Source organism: Bombina bombina, chromosome 1 (assembly GCF_027579735.1).
Source record: "Bombina bombina isolate aBomBom1 chromosome 1, aBomBom1.pri, whole genome shotgun sequence".
NCBI lineage: Eukaryota > Metazoa > Chordata > Amphibia > Anura > Bombinatoridae > Bombina > Bombina bombina.
This window is the reverse complement of record NC_069499.1, coordinates 548,888,263-548,909,826: the sequence shown is the minus strand read 5'-3', so window position 1 is coordinate 548,909,826 and position 21,564 is coordinate 548,888,263. Positions and strand designations below refer to the sequence as shown.

Sequence of the window (21,564 nt, the reverse complement as noted above, 5' to 3'; positions counted from 1 at the left end):
TGAAAGCCAAAACGTCGACTATGAAGAATTGTTGATATTAAGAATATCTTTGTTTTGCAAATACTAAAAAAACTGAGAGTGCCCTTCATTCTACAAAAATTGTTATATATAAAATTTACATATATTTATTTATATATTGAGACTTATTTCTAAGTGCCATCCATTAGGTAGCATATAGTATACGTCAGCAGTATGAGCATGGAACAGCAGCCCCTCCAAAATAAGCATATAGACCCCTGCAGTACAGTAAAGCAGGTTACTAAGCAGACTGACACTGTGGGAACGTACAGCAGACATCAGCGAGGCTGTACATGAACCTTTCCTCATGCACACCGAGTAAGGGTAAAAAAACTCACACAAAAAAAACACCATCTCCTTAGAGACACTGCAGAAATTTTTTTAATAAATAAAAATCTCATTGCAGAAAATGAAAATAAGTTCTGCCTCTGGGCGTCTGAAGAGATCAGGTGCAATGGTTGCTTTTTAAACTACAGAAGTCGATTTTTATATTTAAATCTTTCTAACCAAATGCATATCAAACAAAGTACAAAACTTCTCATCTACCCTCTGCTAAATCATCACTACAACTAGGCAGTTCTTGGCAGTGTCCTTGATTGATGCATTTTTTGGGCACCAAATAGATCTAAACATGTCCTTTAATGCATTCATTTTAAAGTGAATGTCAATTTTAGCAGGGGGGGGGGGGGAGATAAGTGGATAATGAAGATCTAAAAATATGTCAAAAAGCAAATATGGCGAGAGGATGATTGAAGCTACAAACATATTAAAAGGTAGAATTGGGCGAAAATAAACGGTTTTATAAAAAATCATGAATGTCCAGCTATTTTTAAAAGAGGAATTATGTGGCGTTACCGGATGTCACTGACTTGACATTCACTTTAAGAAAACCTATTAGACAAGAGAAAAGCGGAGCCTGACTTGTACTTATTCTCTTAAGGTACAGGAGTTTTTAATTTTCACATGATATAGTTTACAGTAACATGAGGAATATAAGTCATTAAACTCTAAAATTTGGCTTATTAAAAGGAAACAAATGATGACTGTCAGGAAAAAGCATAGCCGGGTTTAACATCATCTGTTTACCTTGAGACAGCAGACCTGGCAGAGAGAGACGTCTGTTCCCTGCTTCTGCTTCTTCCTCTCTAATATCCACAAGGCTGGAGCTCTTCTTGCCTTGCATGGACTCCAGTCTCACCTGCTCTTCTCTACTGTCCTTCAATCCATCTTGGACAAGGCAGCCAACAGCAGCCTGAGCTGCTACATCACTCAGAGTTCCAGAATACAAATTGATTACTTTTTTTAGAGACTGAGCTCCAGCCTCACACGTAGCAGCTACTCTCACACCCACAGCAGAGGCACAAGACACCACAAGGCTGTTGAGAGCCGATGTCGCGGTAGGGGTTGGACTTAAAAGGGAATCTGTTGGCTCACTCTGTGGCTTCTGCTCGTCTGTCTACAGCAAGAATAGAAAATATATAACAAAAACAGTAAAATAAAACACTGAAGCCTCAACACATCAAATCAGAGTTATTGTAAAAACAGAACAATTTACTGATAGAATAATTCTGACATAGAACACAACGGAGCCAAAACACTAGAATTTTCAAGAGGTTTGAAAAAATAAAGCATTAATACACTCACTGGAAAACTAGAGTTTTGTAAAAGACATCTTCAACATCAATACCTTGTTGAAAGGACAAGCTCAAACCTCAAACTCATGCATTACTTTTCCATTAGGCTTCTTGTGTACATATAACTTATCTAACCAACTCAGACAACTTTCTGCAACCTAAAATGTTCCAACTCCACTTCATCACTCCTGCTCTTTCTATAGCACATTATTTTGTTACAGGCTTACATATCTGCCTCTTATTTTGTATTGCAACCCTTGTGCCACTGTCCCATCTACTGGGCACTGCATAATATGGAATTTGGTAGGTTCATTGAAGTCATTTTGTATAAACTTAGGTGTTTTAGTTTGTTTCTTTGTTTTTTGTATATGTTCATGTCCAGAACAAACAAACATTTTCTTTTCAGGCTTAAAGAATTGCATAATCATTAGCTCTGTGGAATCTGTTGGTGCTCCATAAATAACATAGATATAATATATAGATATACAGTGGATATAAAAAGTCTACACACCCCTGTTAAAATGTCAGGTTTCTGTGATGTAAAAAAATGAGACAAAGATAAATCATTTCAGAACTTTTTCCACCTTTAATGTGACCTATAAACTGTACAACTCAATTGAAAAACAAACTGAAATGTTTTAGGTAGAGGGAAGAATAAATATAAAAATAAAATAATACGGGTGCATAAGTGTGCACACCCTTAAACTAACACTTTGTTGAAGCTTTTTATATCACTAGAAGGAAGTGTTTCTTCTAAATAAAACGTATGCTTTCTAAACTCGTACCCTTTTGACAATAACAACCGAGGTTAGCATTTTAATAAATATAAAACGAAGAATATACTTTATCATAATGTATTTTATGTATATATATATATAAATAAAAGCGAGTGAGGGTAAAAAAAAAAACTAACTCACCCTATAGCGCTACTAAAAAGGGAATAAAGTGCCCCAAAATACAGGCACCTCTATATACCAATCTAACTGTTCAAATACCAGCTGCCTATTCCTAGTGTTTAGAGGAGTCCCTTCACACCTCTAATAAAAATTAAATGGAAAGAAAGGGGTAGCAGGATGGCGCTAGGTACAACAGATAGCTTTCACTGATATTAATCAGTCTCCACTGAATAATAAAATAAATATAAATAAACAATCAGTCTTTCAAACATATAGCAAAGAAGTAGAGCAGTACACAGTCCCAATTTGTTAATAAATAACAGTTAGATGTTTATGAGGAAATCTTCATCAGTCTCTCCCCTTTAGATGTGCACTTACTTCAAAGTGCTAGGAATTCTGGCTCAATAGTTCCAATAAGTCAAATAGGGGTATACCTATGAAGGGTGCATTTGAATATTCAGAATATTGCTTGTTTATGGACTAAGCATTGTCTATGTTTCATTTGTTTTACGTGCTGTGTATATGCCTCATGTGTTGAGAATTTTAAATGTGAGTGGAACTTTTTCTCTTGTGTATATATTTAGTGCATATTAAAAACGGTTTTACAACACTATATACTCTCTTCCGTTTTTTTCTGCATAATACGGCGACTGAGATTGAAAGTTTCCAGCGACCAGAGAGCACAGGAGCAAAGGTGGCACGTTGAATTCTGAATACAGGCAAAAGGGCTTCAGTTCTTGGAGCCTGTACATAAAGAAACCTACGATCTGGCTGATCCATACTTCAGGGGGTACCAAGCCCTTCAGCGATACTACTTCATTCTTACCTCATAGGATTGAGGTTGCCTTAAAGGGCCATTATACACTCATTTTTTCTTTGCATAAATGTTTTGTAGATGATCTATTTATAAAGCCCATAAAGTTTGTTTTTTAAAAAAAAATTATAATTTTGCTTATTTTTAAATAACATTGCTCTGATTTTCAGACTCCTAACCAAGCCCCAAAGTTATATTTGAACACCGTCAGCTACCTACTCCAGCTTGCTCCTGTTTGTGTAAAGGGTCTTTTCATATGCAAAAGAAGGGGGAGGGGGGAGTGTCTTATTTCCCACTTGCAGTGGGCTTTCCAACTGCCTTTTCAACAGAGCTGAACTGAGAGCTTCTAAGTAAGTTTTTAAACCATTTTATACTGGATTTTTATATCAGTATCTGTGCATCTTATTCTTTATAGTAGTGTCTATTACATGCAGTTATATGAAAATGAGTGTATACTGTCCCTTTAAGTAAGTGCACATCTAAAGGGGAGAGACTGATGAAGATTTCCTCATAAACATCTAACTGTTATTTATTAACAATTTGGGACTGTGTACTGCTCTACTTATTTGCTATAAGTTTGAAAGACTGATTATTTATTTATATTTATTTTATTATTCAGTGGAGACTGATTAACATCAGTGAAAGCTATCTGTTGTACCTAGCGCCATCCTGCTACCCCTTTCTTTATATATATATATTTTATTATCTGTTATTTGTAGAGCGCCAACAGATTCCGCAGCGCTTATATGATCTTCCGTGTTTGGAGAGGTTTTTTTTTTTAGCATACGCATCAGCTTAGCATTGGTCTGAGCGTGCCTTCAATCAATAACAATGATGAGGTGATTGTATTAGCTTAAGTGCGCAATGACTAAAAAAAATAAAAATTCAGGAGCGGTGGTTGACCAGATGGGGGAGCCAAATCGAATACTAGACTTACGTTTTTCTGATAGGAAAGCACAAAATGTTACACTTTATTCTTATAAATGAAGATTTTTAATATTATGCAAACTTGAAAGTAACGTTTACTGTCCCTTTAACTACCTTATTAAATGTGGATAGATTTTATAAAACTTTTGAGGGGCAAATCACAGATAAGCAAGTAAAGTATATGTTAGCCAATTGGAAACGGCCGACATATAAAACATTTTTAATGAATGTTATAAGATCTGAGAGCTCATGACATTGCATATGCAAATTTGACAAATACTGCACACATAAATCAAAAAGGAGAACATCTCTATCCACCTCACACATAGATATAAACACAATATTTCCATGGTTGCCTTTCACTCATCTTGTCCAAAACATCTTGTTTACAAAGAACTTTTTCCCTTATGCAATTTGGGCTTGTGGCACATTGAATATCCTTAAGTTTCAAGTTACAGGTGTAACCAGACAAAAAACATAATTTATGTAAGAACTTACCTGATAAATTCATTTCTTTCATATTAGCAAGAGTCCATGAGCTAGTGACGTATGGGATATACATTCCTACCAGGAGGGGCAAAGTTTCCCAAACCTCAAAATGCCTATAAATACACCCCTCACCACACCCACAAATCAGTTTAACGAATAGCCAAGAAGTGGGGTGATAAGAAAATAGTGCGAAAGCATAAAAAACAAGGAATTGGAATAATTGTGCTTTATACAAAAAAATCATAACCACCACAAAAAAAGGGTGGGCCTCATGGACTCTTGCTAATATGAAAGAAATGAATTTATCAGGTAAGTTCTTACATAAATTATGTTTTCTTTCATGTAATTAGCAAGAGTCCATGAGCTAGTGACGTATGGGATAATGACTACCCAAGATGTGGATCTTCCACGCAAGAGTCACTAGAGAGGGAGGGATAAAATAAAGACAGCCAATTCCGCTGAAAAATAATCCACACCCAAAATAAAGTTTAAATCTTATAATGAAGAAAACTGAAATTATAAGCAGAAGAATCAAACTGAAACAGCTGCCTGAAGTATTTTTTCTACCAAAAACTGCTTCAGAAGAAGAATACACATCAAAATGGTAGAATTTAGTAAAAATATGCAAAGAAGACCAAGTTGCCGCTTTGCAAATCTGAACAATCAAAGCTTCATTCCTAAACGCCCAGGAAGTAGAAACTGACCTAGTAGAATGAGCTGTAATCCTTTGAGGCGGAGATTTACCAGACTCGACATAAGCATGATGAATTAAAGATTTCAACCAAGATGCCAAAGAAATGGCAGAGGCCTTCTGACCTTTCCTAGAACCGGAAAAGATAACAAATAGACTAGAAGTCTTTCGGAAATTCTTAGTAGCTTCAACATAATATTTCAAAGCTCTAACAATATCCAAAGAATGCAATGATCTCTCCTTAGAATTCTTAGGATTAGGACATAATGAAGGAACCACAATTTCTCTACTAATGTTGTTAGAATTCACAACCTTAGGAAAAAAATTAAAAAGAAGTTCGCAACACCGCCTCATCCTGATGAAAAATCAGAAAAGGAGACTCACAAGAAAAGAGCAGATAATTCAGAAACTCTTCTAGCAGAAGAGATGGCCAAAAGAAACAAAAAACTTTCCAAGAAAGTAATTTAATGTCCAGTAAATGCATAAGTTCAAACAGAGGAGTTTGAAGAGCCCCCAGAACCAAATTCAAACTCCAAGGAGGAGAAAATTGACTTAACAGATTTTATACGAACCAAAGCTTGTATAAAACAATGAATATCAGGAAGAATAGCAATCCTTCCGTGAAAAAGAACAGAAAGAGCAGAGATTTGTCCTTTCAAGGAACTTGCAGACAAACCTTATCCAAACCATCCTGAAGAAACTGTAAAATTCTCGGAATTCTAAAAGAATGCCAGGAAAAATGATGAGAAAGACACCAAGAAATGTAAGTCTTCCAGACTCGATAATATATCATCCTAGATACAGATCTACGAGCCTGTAACATAGTATTAATCACAGAGTCAGAGAAACCTCTTTGACTAAGAATCAAACGTTCAATCTCCATACCTTTAAATTTAAGGATTTGAGATCCTGATGGTAAAAAAGGACCTTATGACAGAAGGTCTGGTCTTAACGGAAGAGTCCACGGATGACAAGAAGCCATGCGGACAAGATCCGCATACCAAAACCTGTGAGGCCATGCTGGAGCCACCAGCAGAAAAAACGAGCATTCCTTCAGAATCTTGGAGATTACTCTTGGAAGAAGAACTAGAGGCGGAAAGATATAGGCAGGATGATACTTACAAGGAAGTGACAATGCATCCACTGCTTCCGCCTGAGGATCCCTGGATCTGGACAGATACCTGGGAAGTTTCTTGTGTAGATGAGAAACCATCAGATCTATTTCTGGAAGTCCCCACATTTGAACAATCTGAAGAAACACCTCTGTGTGAAGAGACCACTCGCCCGGATGTAACGCTTGGCGACTGAGATAATCCGCTTCCCAATTGTCTATACCTGGGATATGAACCGCAGAGATTATACAGGAGCTGGATTCCGCCCATACCAGAATTCGAGATACTTCTTTCATAGCCAGAGGACTGTGAGTCCCTTCTTGATGATTGATATATGCCACAGTTGTGACATTGTCTGTCTGAAAACAAATGAACGATTCTCTCTTTAGAAGAGGCCATGACTGAAGAGCTCTGAAAATTGCACGGACTTCCAAAATATTGATTGGAAATCTCACCTCCTGAGATTTCCCAAACCCCTTGTGCTGTCAGAAACCCCCATACAGCTCCCCAACCTGTCAGACTTGCATCTGTTGAGATCACAGTCCAGGTTGGAAGAAAAAAAGAAGAAAAAAAGAAGCCCCCTGAACTAAACGATGGTGGTCTGTACCACGTCAGAGGGTGTCGAACAATCTGTTTTAAAGATATTAAATGAGATATCTTTGTATAATCCCGGCACCACCGGTTCAGCATACAGAGCTGAAGAGGTCGCATGTGAAAATGAGCAAAGGGGAACACGTCCAATGCAGCAGTCATAAGAACCTAGAATTTCCATGCATAAGGCTACCGAAGGGAATGATTGAGACTGAAGGTTTCGATAAGCTGAAACCAATTTCAGACGTCTCTAATCCAACAGAAACAGAGACATGGACACTGAATCTATCCGGAAATCTAAAAAAGGTTACTCTTGTCTGAGGAATCAACAAACTTTTTGGTTAATTGATCCTCCAACCATGTTCTTGAAGAAACAACACTCATAAAAAGCTGGAAAGGATCTTTCCATTGAAAATGAGCAAAGGGAATTGAATCCAATGCTGTTAAAACTTCTATGCATATATAGCAACTGAAGGAAATAATAGAGACTAAAGGTACCGACAGACGGAACCCAAATCAAATTGTCCCTTGTCTGATAGAGACAAAGATAGTGACATAAACCATCTGGAAACCTAAAAAAGGTGACCCTTGCGTGAGGAATCAAGAGCTTTTGAAAAAAAGATCCTCTAACTATGTCCTGAAGAGCAAGTGAAACATATGAGATTCCGCATCCACAGGAAATAATCTGAATGAAAACAGAAAAATGAAGAATATGCATTTATTGTATCTAATGAAAAAAAATAATGCTATCAATGACCATAAAAAAGGCAGAATAGTTTGAATAAAACTCCAAAACCCAGTTCCTAGAAAAAGAACTGGAAGAAATACCCCAGAAGATTCCAGGTCTGAGCAGCGCTTGAGCCATGCTTCAACAGTATCCAGAATATATAGGACAGAAACACACTGAAAGAAAGTGTTAGCCTTACTGGAATAAAATCAAAGAAATTTGGACAGAATAGAACCAAATAAATTTCAAAGAAGTCTTAACCTGCCCCTTACCAGCCAAGCTGGAATACGGCACGTACATCGCAATATTAGGGAGCTGATTTCGAACCCCAATTATAAACATGTTACTTGGGAAAGAACTCAGGAATTTGTTCCTTAATAAGAACAACCAAACTAATATAAGCTTAAAGTTTAGTCTTAGAACTCAATCTTGAAGCCCATAGTAACAGTTAAGAATTGAATCCAATTATAATTGATTATCTTAGAACAAAAGAAATATGGATTTTCTTTTTGTTTTTTTTGTTCTTTGTTGTTTTTTTTTTTTTTTAAAAAACACAAAATTCTTCTAGCTAAAATAGCTAAAGACATAGATTAACCCTCATTTGCGAATATATTCAATAAAATGAAGACACAAATGAAGTCATTAGCATGATAGTCCAGTTTAAAGGACCAGTCAAAACAGAGGACTTGCAAAATGCAAAACAACAAGACAAATGCAACAGCACCTAGTCTAGTAAATGTTGTCCCTTTAACAATGCTAAAATAAATCATAATCTGATACTTAGAAAAGTACCTGAAACTAAATAATTTTCCATAAATAAGATATAACTATATAAAGGAAAATAAATACTATTTTGCTATAACAACAATAGCATAATTAGTAGGAGTAGAGATAGCTCCAATAAATTGGAGAACCCTCCAAATTAAATTTAACTGCTGACAAAGAATATAGTTTAAAAATAAAAGAAAATTCTCAGCCTATTCCATTCCCTAGTATGGGGAATTGGAAGGAAAACCTCTGAAATCACAGAAGAATAAAAAGGCAGAAATAGTGTCAGCTAGTTTTAAAGAACTAGTTACCTTAATATCCAAAATAATCAACACCTCTTCAACAAAGAACAAATGTACTTTAATAATAAAAAATTTATATAAAAAAGTAGATTTGTTAGTGTCAATATCTGATGAAGAGAATTTCTGAAAGAGAAAAAAACATCATCAGAGAAGGATAAATCAGTATGTTGTTGGTCATTTGAAACTTCAATAATTAAAAAAGAAGTGAAAAAGACCTAAAAATTGATATTAGAAGGCACAAAGTCAGACAAAGCCTTAATCAGAAAAAATATTTCTTAAAAATCTTCTAAACATTTCTTGTACTTAAGAATGGAAATGTATAAAGCATAAATACTAATGGAATCTGCATGTAAAAGTATATCATAATAACTTAATACAAACCATAGCTAAAGATAAACATTTATAACATTTAAAATAAATGAACTTAGCTTTGGTAGAACTGAAACTCAGTTAAGCATTTTTCCAGAAGTGGCTTCTGACTCAGGGACAAACGGAGACATCTTGCAATATGTAATAGAAAAAACAACATATAAAGCAAAATTGATCAAATTCCTTAAATGACAGTTTCAGGAATGGGGAAAAAAATGCCAGTGAACAAGCTTCTAGCAACCAGAAGCAATAAATAATGAGACTTAAATAATGTGGAGACAATAGAGACGCCCATATTTTTTAGCGCCAAAAAAGACGCCCACATTATTTGGCGCCTAAATGCTTTTGGCGCCAAAAATGACGCCACATCCGGAACGCTGACACTTTTGGCGCAAAAAAACGTCAAAAAAATGACGCAACTTCCAGCGACACGTATGACGCCGGAAAAAAAAAAAAAATTGCGCCAAAAAAGTCCGCGCCAAGAATGACGCAATAAAATGAAGCATTTTCAGCCCCCGCGAGCCTAATAGCCCACAGGGAAAAAGTCAAATTTTAAAGGTAAGAAAAAAATTGATTAATCCATATGCATTATCCCAAATATGAAACTGACTGTCTGAAATAAGGAACGTTGAACATCCTGAATCAAGGCAAATAAATGTTTGAACACATATATTTAGAACTTTATATAAAAGTGCCCAACCATAGCTTAGAGTGTCACAGAAAATAAGACTTACTTACCCCAGGACACTCATCTACAAGTAGTAGAAAGCCAAACCAGTACTGAAACGAGAATCAGTAGAGGTAATGGTATATATAAGAGTATATCGTCGATCTGAAAAGGGAGGTAAGAGATGAATCTCTACGACCGATAACAGAGAACCTATGAAATAGACCCCGTAGAAGGAGATCATTGAATTCAAATAGGCAATACTCTCTTCACATCCCTCTGACATTCACTGCACGCTGAGAGGAAAACCGGGCTCCAACCTGCTGCGGAGCGCATATCAACGTAGAATCTAGCACAAACTTACTTCACCACCTCCATAGGAGGCAAAGTTTGTAAAACTGATTTGTGGGTGTGGTGAGGGGTGTATTTATAGGCATTTTGAGGTTTGGGAAACTTTGCCCCTCCTGGTAGGAATGTATATCCATACGTCACTAGCTCATGGACTCTTGCTAATTACATGAAAGAAATAACGGTGTATAGTGTCATGACAAGTATTCTTTAGTTACCAACCCTCTGTACTCGTTCATAACTGGGGGTAAAAATACAACCTGATTTTTACAGCAATTACTTCTAAACTGCTGGATTAGGGTGCCATGATTTTCATTTCATAGCAGGATAAGAGTAAATGGGTAGGCAGGTAAGGAATCAAGTAAAAAATGCTATTTGACACATTTTATGCAGATCATGTAAACGGCAAGTCTATAATTTTAACAAATTCAACATACAAGATATATCCTCAGTCCATTCTTTTTAAAGGACCAGTCAACACTGTAGATTTGCATAATCAACACATGGAAGATAACAAGACAATGCAATAGCACATAGTCTGAACTTCAAACGAGTAGTAGATTTTTTTCTAACAATTTTAAAAGTTATGTCTTTTTCCACTCCCCCTGTACCATGTGACAGCCATCAGCCAATCACAAATGCATACACGAACCATGTGACAGCAAACAGCCATTGACAAATGCATACACACTTATTCTTGCACATGCTTAGTAGGAGCTGGTGACTCAAAAAGTTTAAATATAAAAAGACTGTGCACATTTTGTTAATGCAAGTAAATTAGAAAGGTGTTTACAATTGCATGCTCTATCTGAATAATGAAAGTTTAATTTTTATTGAGTGTCCCTTTAAGGTACAAAAAAGGTCAAGTGTGAACAAAGAAGAAAAAAAAAAGGAAAGTGAAAGAGTAATAAAAAAAGAAAAAAAAAGTAAGAGAAATAATGAGAAAATACAGTGTGCTTTTAAGAATGAAGATTCTTTACTCTGTTAACATGATGAATACTATGATACTTTCAAGAACATGACTACAAATAAACAGTTTGATCTTTTGAGCACTATAAAAATACAGTCTTTATCTATTGGCAGTATCTCACCTGTGAAGCCTCTGTAACATCATTCTTTGGATAAGTCTCTTTTGGAAGTAGGTCACCATCAGTATGCAATGAACTTGCACTGACCAAGTCAGAGCTTTCAACCTCAGTATTTAAGAGGCTAGTGGTTTCTGTAGCAGACTTTGATGTGGTCTGTAGTGTAGATGTAGCTTTCTTTTCTTTGTGGCCTTTTCTTAAACTTTGAAGAACAGAATTTCGAGAAGATTGACTTGCATGAAGGTCAAGTTCAGAATCCGGAAGCATAATCCCCAGAGGGCAGCAATGAGCATCAGAAATGATAACATGGTCTTCCTTGTCTGTCATGGTAATAAGCAACTGACTGCAGTGGTTGCATCTTTCCGGCACAGGCTTTAGTTCCTTAGAAAGGGGGCACTGAACAAGGGCCAAGCTGTGAAATGCTCCACACACAACCTGCAGCACCACTCGCCCAGCCAGGTGTTCTACCTTTTGTGGCTTGGTCACTGGGAATGAGGAGGTTAGCAGTCCGAGTTGGCACCCACTACCCCATGCCCATATCTCACGGTTTTTTGACAGTGCAAGTGTGTGCTCCTCTCCACATGAGAGCTGCATAACCCTCACCCACAGCGGGGGGCTTGTTTCCTGATCAGCTATAGTGATAGCAGTAGGTTCTGGAACAGAGGGAGAGTTGGCTACTGCACATTGTCCTGCAGTGTTTTCCCCCCACATATAAACCATACCACTGTCTGTTACTGCTCCATTGTGGTAGCTGCCTGCAGCTACACAAATAACATGCTGCCCGTCTAGAGCTGTCTCTAGTGTCGGCATTTCGCAAGTGGGACCATCCTTCCATGGCTGCTTCCCGTAGCTAAAGACTTCACCTTCTGAAAAATAAAAATATATATAGTATTGATCACAAATCTGTTTTGTATGGAAGTTATCTTTCTGCTGTCTCAAAAAATAACTGTCTAGTGCAAGGATAATAACAAGCTAATTCCTAATAATTTTGTATAACTTACAGTTTTGTAAACTTATTTGGACTGTAACAAGACCATATTTATTTTACGTTATGCAAAACATTATAGAGATAACAAAATTTATGCTTACCTTTCTTTTGCGATGTACCGAGTCCACGGTTTCATCCTTACTTGTGGGATATTATCCTTCCTAACAGGAAGTGGCAAAGAGAGCACCCACAGCAGAGCTGTCTATATAGCTCCCCCCTTAACTCCACCCCCCAGTCATTCGACCGAAGGCCAAGGAAGAAAAAGGAGAAACTATAAGGTGCAGAGGTGACTGAAGTTTTCAATACAAAATACTGTCTTGAATAGACAGGGCGGGCCGTGGACTCGGTACATCGCAAAAGAAAGAAATTTATCAGGTAAGCATAAATTTTGTTTTCTTTTGCAAGATGTACCGAGTCCACGGCTTCATCCTTACTTGTGAGATACCAATACCAAAGCTTTAGGACACGGATGAAGGGAGGGACAAGACAGGAACCTAAACAGAAGGCACCACTGCTTGAAGAACTTTTCTCCCAAAAATAGCCTCCGAAGAAGCAAAAGTATCAAATTTGGAAAATTTGGAAAAGGTCTGAAGCGAAGACCAAGTCGCAGCCTTACAAATTTGTTCAACAGAAGCATCATCTTTAAAAGCCCATGTGGAAGCCACCGCTCTAGTGGAGTGAGCTGTAATTCTTTCAGGAGGCTGCTGTCCAGCAGTCTCATAAGCCAAACGGATGATGCTTTTCAGCCAAAAGGAAAGAGAGGTAGCCGTAGCCTTTTGACCTCTACGCTTTCCAGAATAGACAACAAACAAAGAAGATGTTTGACGAAAATCTTTGGTTGCCTGCAAATAAAACTTCAAAGCACGAACCACGTCCAAGTTGTGCAACAGACGTTCCTTCTTATAAGAAGGATTAGGACACAGAGAAGGAACAACTATTTCCTGATTGATATTCCTGTTAGTAACAACCTTAGGGAGGAACCCCGGTTTGGTATGCAAAACCACCTTATCAGCATGGAAAACAAGATAAGGCGAGTCACATTGTAACACAGATAGTTAAGAAACTCTTCAAGCTGAAGAGATAGCAACTAGAAATGGAACTTTCCAAGATAAAAAGCTTAATATCTATGGAATGCATGGGTTCAAACGGAACCCCCTGAAGAACTTTAAGAACTAAATTTAGACTCCATGGTGGAGCAACAGGTTTAAACACAGGCTTGATTCTAACTAAAGCCTGACAGAAAGCCCGAACGTCTGGGACATCTACCAGAGACTTGTGCAATAGAATAGACAAAGCAGATATCTGTCCTTTTAAGGAACTAGCTGAAAGACCTTTCTCCAATCCCTCTTGGAGAAAGGACAAAATCCTAGGAATCCTGATCTTACTCCATGAGTAATCTTTGGATTCGCACCAAAAAAGATATTTACGCCATATCTTATGATAGATTTTCCTGGTGACAGGCTTTCGAGCCTGAATCAAGGTATCTATGACCGACTCAGAGAAACCCCGCTTAGATAAAATCAAGCGTTCAATCTCCAAGCAGTCAGTTGCATAGAAATTAGATTTGGATGCTTGAACGGACCTTGAATCAAAAGGTCCTGCCTCAGTGGCAGACTATGGTGGCAGAGATGACATGTCCACCAGGTCTGCATACCAAGTCCTGCGTGGCCACGCAGGTGCTATCAAAATCACTGAAGCTCTCTCCTGTTTGATTCTGGCAATCAGACGCGGAAGGAGAGGGAATGGTGGAAACGCATAAGCCAGGTTGAACGACCAGGGTATTGCTAGAGCATCTATCAGTACTGCCTGAGGATCCCTTGACCTGGACCCGTAACGAGGAAGTTTGGCGTTCTGATGAGACGCCATCAGATCCAATTCTGGTGTTCCCCATAACTGAACCAGTTGAGCAAACACCTCCGAATGAAGTTCCCACTCCCCCGGATGAAAAGTCTGACGACTTAGAAAATCCACCTCCCAGTTCTCTACCCCTGGGATATAGATTGCTGACAGATGGCAAGAGTGAGACACTGCCCATCGGATTATCTTGAATACTTCTATCATCACTAAGGAACTCCTTGTTCCCCCCTGATGATTGATATAAGCCACAGTCGTGATACTGTCCGACTGGCTTCTGATGAATCTGGCCGAAGCCAGCTGAGGCCATGCCTGAAGAGCATTGAATATCGCTCTTAATTCCAGAATATTTATCGGTAGGAGGGCTTCCTCCTGATTCCACAAACCCTGTGCTTTCAGGGAATTCCAGACTGCACCCCAGCCCAGTAGGCTGGCGTCCGTCGTCACTATAACCCACGCTGGCCTGCGGAAACACATTCCCTGGGACAGGTGATCCTGTGACAACCACCAAAGAGAATCTCTGGTCTCCTGATCCAGATTTATCTGAGGAGATAAATCTGCATAATCCTCATTCCACTGTCTAAGCATGCATAGTTGCAGTGGTCTGAGATGTAAGCGAGCAAACGGAACTATGTCCATTGCCGCTACCATTAGTCCGATTACCTCCATACACTGAGCCACTGACGGCCAAGGAATGGAATGAAGAGCTCGGCAGGTGGCTAGAATCTTTGGATTTCCTGACCTCCGTCAGAAATATCTTCATGTCCACCGAGCCTATCAGAGTCCCTAGGAATGAAACTCTTGTGAGAGGGGAAAGAACTCTTTTTTCACGTTCACCTTCCACCCATGAGATCTTAGAAAGGCCAACACGAAGTCCGTGTGAGACTTGGCTAGTTGGAAAGTCGACGCTTGAATTAGAATGTCTAGATAAGCAGGGGAAGAGGAAGTGGGACCACCTTTCAAGTTTCGAAAGGAACGGAAATTATTTTGTTTGGTCCTCATCTTATTTGACTTATCCTGAGGGAGGACATGACCCTTCCCTCCAGTGATATCTGAAATAATCTCTTTCAGTTCAGGCCCGAATAGGGTCTTACCCTTGAAAGGGATGGTCAAAAGCTTAGATTTTGATGACACATCAGCCGACCAGGACTTAAGCCATAACGCTCTACGCGGTAAAATGGCAAAACCTGAATTCTTTATTTTTAGTCAGATGAAAAGCGGCATCTGTAATGAAAGAATTAGCTATCTTAAGAGCCCTAATTCTATCCAGAATATCATCTAATGGGGTCTCCACCTGAAAAGCCTCTTCCAGAGCCTCGAACCAAAAGGCAGCTGCAGTGGTTACAGGAACAATGCACGCTATAGGCTGGAGAAGAAAACCCTGATGAACAAAAAAATTTTTTGGAGACCCTCTAATTTTTTATCCATAGGATCTTTGAAAGCACAACTGTCCTCAATAGGTATAGTTGTACGCTTAGCCAGAGTAGAAATAGCTCCCTCCACCTTAGGGACCGTCTGCCACGAGTCCCGCGTGGTGTCTGATATGGGAAACATCTTCTTAAAAATAGGAGGGGGAGTGATTGGAATACCTGGTCTATCCCACTCCTTAGTAACAATGTCCAAAATCCTCTTAGGGACCGGAAAAACATCAGTGTAGACAGGAACCTCTAAATATGTGTCCATTTTACAGAATTTCTCTGGAACTACAATAGGGTCACAATCATCCAGAGTCGCTAAACCCTCCCTGAGCAATAAGCGGAGGTGTTCTAGCTTAAATTTAAATGCCATCATATCTGAATCTGTCTGAGGGAACATCTTTCCTGAATCAGAAATCTCTCCCTCAGACAGCAAATCCCTCACCCCTATCTCTGAACATTGTGAGGGTACATCGGATACGGCTACTAAAGCGTCAGTAGGCTCAGCATTTGTTCTTAACCCAGAGCTACTGCGCTTCCCTTGCAACAAGTTTAGATAAAACCTCTGTGAGGGTAGAATTCAGAACTGTGGCCATATCTTGCAAGGTGAAAAAATTAGACGCACTAGAAGTACTTGGCGTCGCTTGTGCGGGCGTTACTGGTTGTGACACTTGGGGAGAACTAGATGGCATAACCTGATTTCCTTCTGTCTGAGAATCATCCAATGCCAAACTCTTATAAGTCAAAATATGCGGTTTGCAATTTATAGACATATCAGTACATGTGGGACACATTCTAAGAGGGGGTACCACAATGGCTTCTAAACATATTGAGCAAGGAGTTTCCTCAATGTCAGACATGTTGAACAGGCTAGTAATGATACAGGCAAGCTTTGAAAACACTTTATTCAGTGAAAAAACAATAATTATCAAAAACGGTACTGTGCCTTTAAGAGAAAAAAAAGGCATACACAAACTGCAAAACTGCATAAAAATCTCAAATTTTTCGAAATTTTTACAGTAGATTCCACAAGCTCTAGGAAGATTGCATCACAAGTAAATGAAGCAATTAACCCCCAAATATGGAAACCGGATTGACAAGTGTCAAAAACCGGCAAAAACCCTGTCAGCACCTTGCTTCAGCTCTGCTGTGGCGCCTACCTGCCCCTAGGGATTGATAATGAGGGTATAAAGGTTCGATTTGGTCCAAGAAGTTCACCAGGACCCTCCGGTGTGGTAGCTTGCTGCTTGTCAGGAAAAATTAACTGCGCAACTGAGGGGCGAAATTAGGCCCCGCCCATCTCACTCGATGATACTAAGGCCTCCAAAAAAACACACCAAGCGTTTTACCAGCCATGTGGGTTCTAAAAACCCCAAAAAGCCAAGTGTACCCTCAATACAGTTGTCCCTTAAAGGATTATAAACAGCACTTTCCAAAACACACAACCATTTGATAATAGCATTCAAAATGAGTGTCAACCAAACTTTAGCCCTTTATGCAAGCTTAGTAATGCCCCTTATAAGTCTAGGATTACTGCTTACCCTTACCCTCATGGGGATACTGTCAGCCTTTCTGAAATATCACAGTCTCTCCAGAAAAAATTACTGAACATACCTCATTGCTGTATAGCAAGAAACCGTTCCTCACACTGAAGTTTTCCTGTACTCCTTAGCCTCTGTGGGAACAGCAGTGGACCTTAGTTACAAATGCTAAGATCATCATCCTCCAGGCAGCAGTCTTTATTCATCTGCTGCCTGAGAGTAAATAGTACACACCGGTACCATTTAAATAACAAACTCTTGCTTGAAGAAAAAATAAAACTAACAGTTTATCACCTCTTTCACTTTACCCTTCCTGCTTAAGGGGGGGAGCTATATAGACAGCTCTGCTGTGGGTGCTCTCTTTGACAGTTCCTGTTAGGAAGGATAATATCCCACAAGTAAGGATAAAACCGTGGTACATCTTGCAAAAGAAATAATGTTTAACCTATCAAAATTTAAAGGATACATTTTGCAAATTAAAAGAACATTCCATTGAAACATATCTATCGTGCATATGAAAAAGCAATCTTTAAACATGCAAAGAATATTTTTATTGTAAAAAAAAAAAGGTTAAGATAACAGAATTTATGCTTACCTGATAAATTACTTTCTCCAACGGTGTGTCCGGTCCACGGCGTCATCCTTACTTGTGGGAATATCTCTTCCCCAACAGGAAATGGCAAAGAGTCCCAGCAAAGCTGGCCATATAGTCCCTCCTAGGCTCCGCCCACCCCAGTCATTCGACCGACGGACAGGAGGAAAAAAATAGGAGAAACCATATGGTACCGTGGTGACTGTAGTTAGAGAAAATAATTCATCAGACCTGATTAAAAAACCAGGGCGGGCCGTGGACCGGACACACCGTTGGAGAAAGTAATTTATCAGGTAAGCATAAATTCTGTTTTCTCCAACATAGGTGTGTCCGGTCCACGGCGTCATCCTTACTTGTATGAACCAATACCAAAGCTTTAGGACACGGATGAAGGGAGGGAGCAAATCAGGTTACCTAAACGGAAGGCACCACGGCTTGCAAAACCTTTCTCCCAAAAATAGCCTCTGAAGAAGCAAAAGTATCAAATTTGTAAAATTTGGCAAAAGTGTGCAGTGAAGACCAAGTCGCTGCCTTACATATCCGATCAACAGAAAACTCGTTCTTGAAGGCCCATGTGGAAGCCACAGCCCTAGTGGAGTGAGCTGTGATTCTTTCAGGAGGCTGCCGTCCGGCAGTCTCGTAAGCCAATCGGATGATGCTTTTAAGCCAAAAGGAAAGAGAGGTAGAAGTCGGTTTTTGACCTCTCCTTTTACCAGAATAGACGACAAACAGAGAAGATGTTTGTCTGAAATCTTTTGTAGCTTCTAAATAGAATTTTAAAGCACGGACTACGTCCAAATTGTGTAACAAACGTTCCTTCTTTGAAACTGGGTTCGGACACAAAGAAGGTACAACTATCTCCTGGTTAATATTTTTGTTAGAAACAACCTTTGGAAGAAAACCAGGCTTAGTACGCAAAAACATAATTTATGCTTACCTGATAAATTCCTTTCTCCTGTAGTGTAGTCAGTCCACGGGTCATCCATTACTTATGGAATATATCTCTTCCTAACAGGAAACTGCAAGAGAATTACCCAGCAGAGCTGCTATATAGCTCCTCCCCTCACCTATCATACTCAGTCATTCGACCAAAGCAGACGAGAAAGGAGGAACCATAGGGTACAGTGGTGACTGGAGTTTAATTAAAATTTAGACCTGCCGTAAAAACAGGGCGGGCCGTGGACTGACTACACTACAGGAGAAAGGAATTTATCAGGTAAGCATAAATTATGTTTTCTCCTGTTAAGTGTAGTCAGTCCACGGGTCATCCATTACTTATGGAATACCAATACCAAAGCTAAAGTACACGGATGACGGGAGGGACAGGCAGGATCTTTATACGGAAGGAACCACTGCCTGAAGAACCTTTCTCCCAAAAATAGCCTCCGACGAAGCAAAAGTGTCAAATTTGTAAAATTTTGAAAAAGTGTGAAGCGAAGACCAAGTCGCAGCCTTGCAAATCTGTTCAACAGAGGCCTCATTTTTAAAGGCCCAGGTGGAAGCCACAGCTCTAGTAGAATGAGCTGTAATCCTTTCAGGAGGCTGCTGTCCAGCAGTCTCATAGGCTAAGCGCATTATGCTACGAAGCCAAAAAACATAATTTATGCTTACCTGATAAATTCCTTTCTCCTGTAGTGTAGTCAGTCCACGGGTCATCATTACTTATGGGATATTAACTCCTCCCCAACAGGAAGTGCAAGAGGATCACCCAAGCAGAGCTGCCATATAGCTCCTCCCCTCTACGTCACACCCAGTCATTCGACCGAGAACCAAACGAGAAAGGAGAAACTATAGGGTGCAGTGGTGACTGGAGTATAATTTAAAATTTAGACCTGCCATAAAAAACAGGGCGGGCCGTGGACTGACTACACTACAGGAGAAAGGAATTTATCAGGTAAGCATAAATTATGTTTTCTCCTGTTAAGTGTAGTCAGTCCACGGGTCATCATTACTTATGGGATACCAATACCAAAGCTAAAGTACACGGATGACGGGAGGGACAGGCAGGATCTTTATACGGAAGGAACCACTGCCTGAAGAACCTTTCTCCCAAAAACAGCCTCCGAAGAAGCAAAAGTGTCAAATTTGTAAAATTTGGAAAAAGTATGAAGAGAAGACCAAGTTGCAGCCTTGCAAATCTGTTCAACAGAGGCCTCATTCTTAAAGGCCCAAGTGGAAGCCACAGCTCTAGTAGAATGAGCTGTAATTCTTTCAGGAGGCTGCTGTCCAGCAGTCTCATAGGCTAAACGTATTATACTACGAAGCCAGAAAGAGAGAGAGGTAGCAGAAGCTTTTTGACCTCTCCTCTGTCCAGAATAAACGACAAACAGGGAAGAAGTTTGGCGAAAATCTTTAGTTGCCTGTAAATAAAATTTCAGGGCACGGACTACATCCAGATTGTGTAGAAGTCGTTCCTTCTTTGAAGAAGGGTTAGGACACAATGATGGAACAACAATCTCTTGATTGATATTCCTATTAGTGACTACCTTAGGTAAGAACCCAGGTTTAGTACGCAGAACTACCTTGTCTGAATGAAAAATCAGATAAGGAGAATCACAATGTAAGGCCGATAACTCAGAGACTCTTCGAGCCGAGGAAATAGCCATTAAAAACAGAACTTTCCAAGATAACAATTTGATATCAATGGAATGAAGGGGTTCAAACGGAACACCCTGTAAAACGTTAAGAACTAAATTTAAGCTCCATGGTGGAGCAACAGTTTTAAACACAGGCTTAATCCTGGCCAAAGCCTGACAAAAAGCCTGAACGTCTGGAACCTCTGACAGACGTTTGTGTAAAAGAATGGACAGAGCTGAGATCTGTCCCTTTAAGGAACTAGCAGACAAACCCTTTTCTAAACCTTCTTGTAGAAAAGACAATATCCTAGGAATCCTAACCTTACTCCATGAGTAACTCTTGGATTCACACCAATGTAAGTATTTACGCCATATTTTATGGTAAATCTTTCTGGTAACAGGTTTCCTAGCCTGTATTAAGGTATCAATTACTGACTCTGAAAACCCACGCTTTGATAAAATCAAGCGTTCAATCTCCAAGCAGTCAGCTTCAGAGAAATTAGATTTTGATGTTTGAAAGGACCCTGAATCAGAAGGTCCTGTCTCAGAGGCAGAGACCAAGGTGGACAGGATGACATGTCCACTAGGATCTGCATACCAGGTCCTGCGTGGCCACGCAGGCGCTATTAGAATCACTGATGCTCTCTCCTGTTTGATCCTGGCAATCAATCGAGGAAGCATCGGGAAGGGTGGAAACACATAAGCCATCCCGAAGGTCCAAGGTGCTGTCAAAGCATCTACCAGGACCGCTCCCGGGTCCCTGGACCTGGACCCGTAACAAGGAAGCTTGGCGTTCTGGCGAAGCGCCATGAGATCTATATCTGGTTTGCCCCAACGTGGAAGTATTTGGGCAAAGACCTCCGGATGAAGTTCCCACTCCCCCGGATGAAAAGTCCGACGACTTAGGAAATCCGCCTCCCAGTTCTCCACTCCCGGAATGTGGATCGCTGATAGGTGGCAAGAGTGAGACTCTGCCCAGCGAATCATCTTTGATACTTCCATCATCGCTAGGGAGCTTCTTGTCCCTCCTTGATGGTTGATGTAAGCTACAGTCGTGATGTTGTCCGACTGAAACCTGATGAACCTCCGAGTTGTTAACTGAGGCCAAGCTAGAAGGGCATTGAGAACTGCTCTCAATTCCAGAATGTTTATTGGAAGGA

The 21,564-nt window shown here is 39.6% G+C and overlaps 1 protein-coding gene across 4 annotated transcripts in view; it reads right to left on the bottom strand.

Moving 5' to 3' along the window:
• Positions 1-21,564, bottom strand: part of ALS2 (alsin Rho guanine nucleotide exchange factor ALS2) — a 558,121-nt gene that overhangs the window by 444,365 nt on the left and 92,192 nt on the right. For all 4 annotated transcript variants that reach the window (XM_053698688.1, XM_053698690.1, XM_053698692.1 and 1 more), the window contains exons 4-5: positions 11,445-12,304; positions 1,105-1,474 (exon numbers count right to left, since the gene is read on the bottom strand). In XM_053698688.1, coding sequence (XP_053554663.1) covers positions 1,105-1,474; positions 11,445-12,304 — 1,230 coding nt within the window. The remainder of the gene's footprint in view (positions 1-1,104; positions 1,475-11,444; positions 12,305-21,564) is intronic.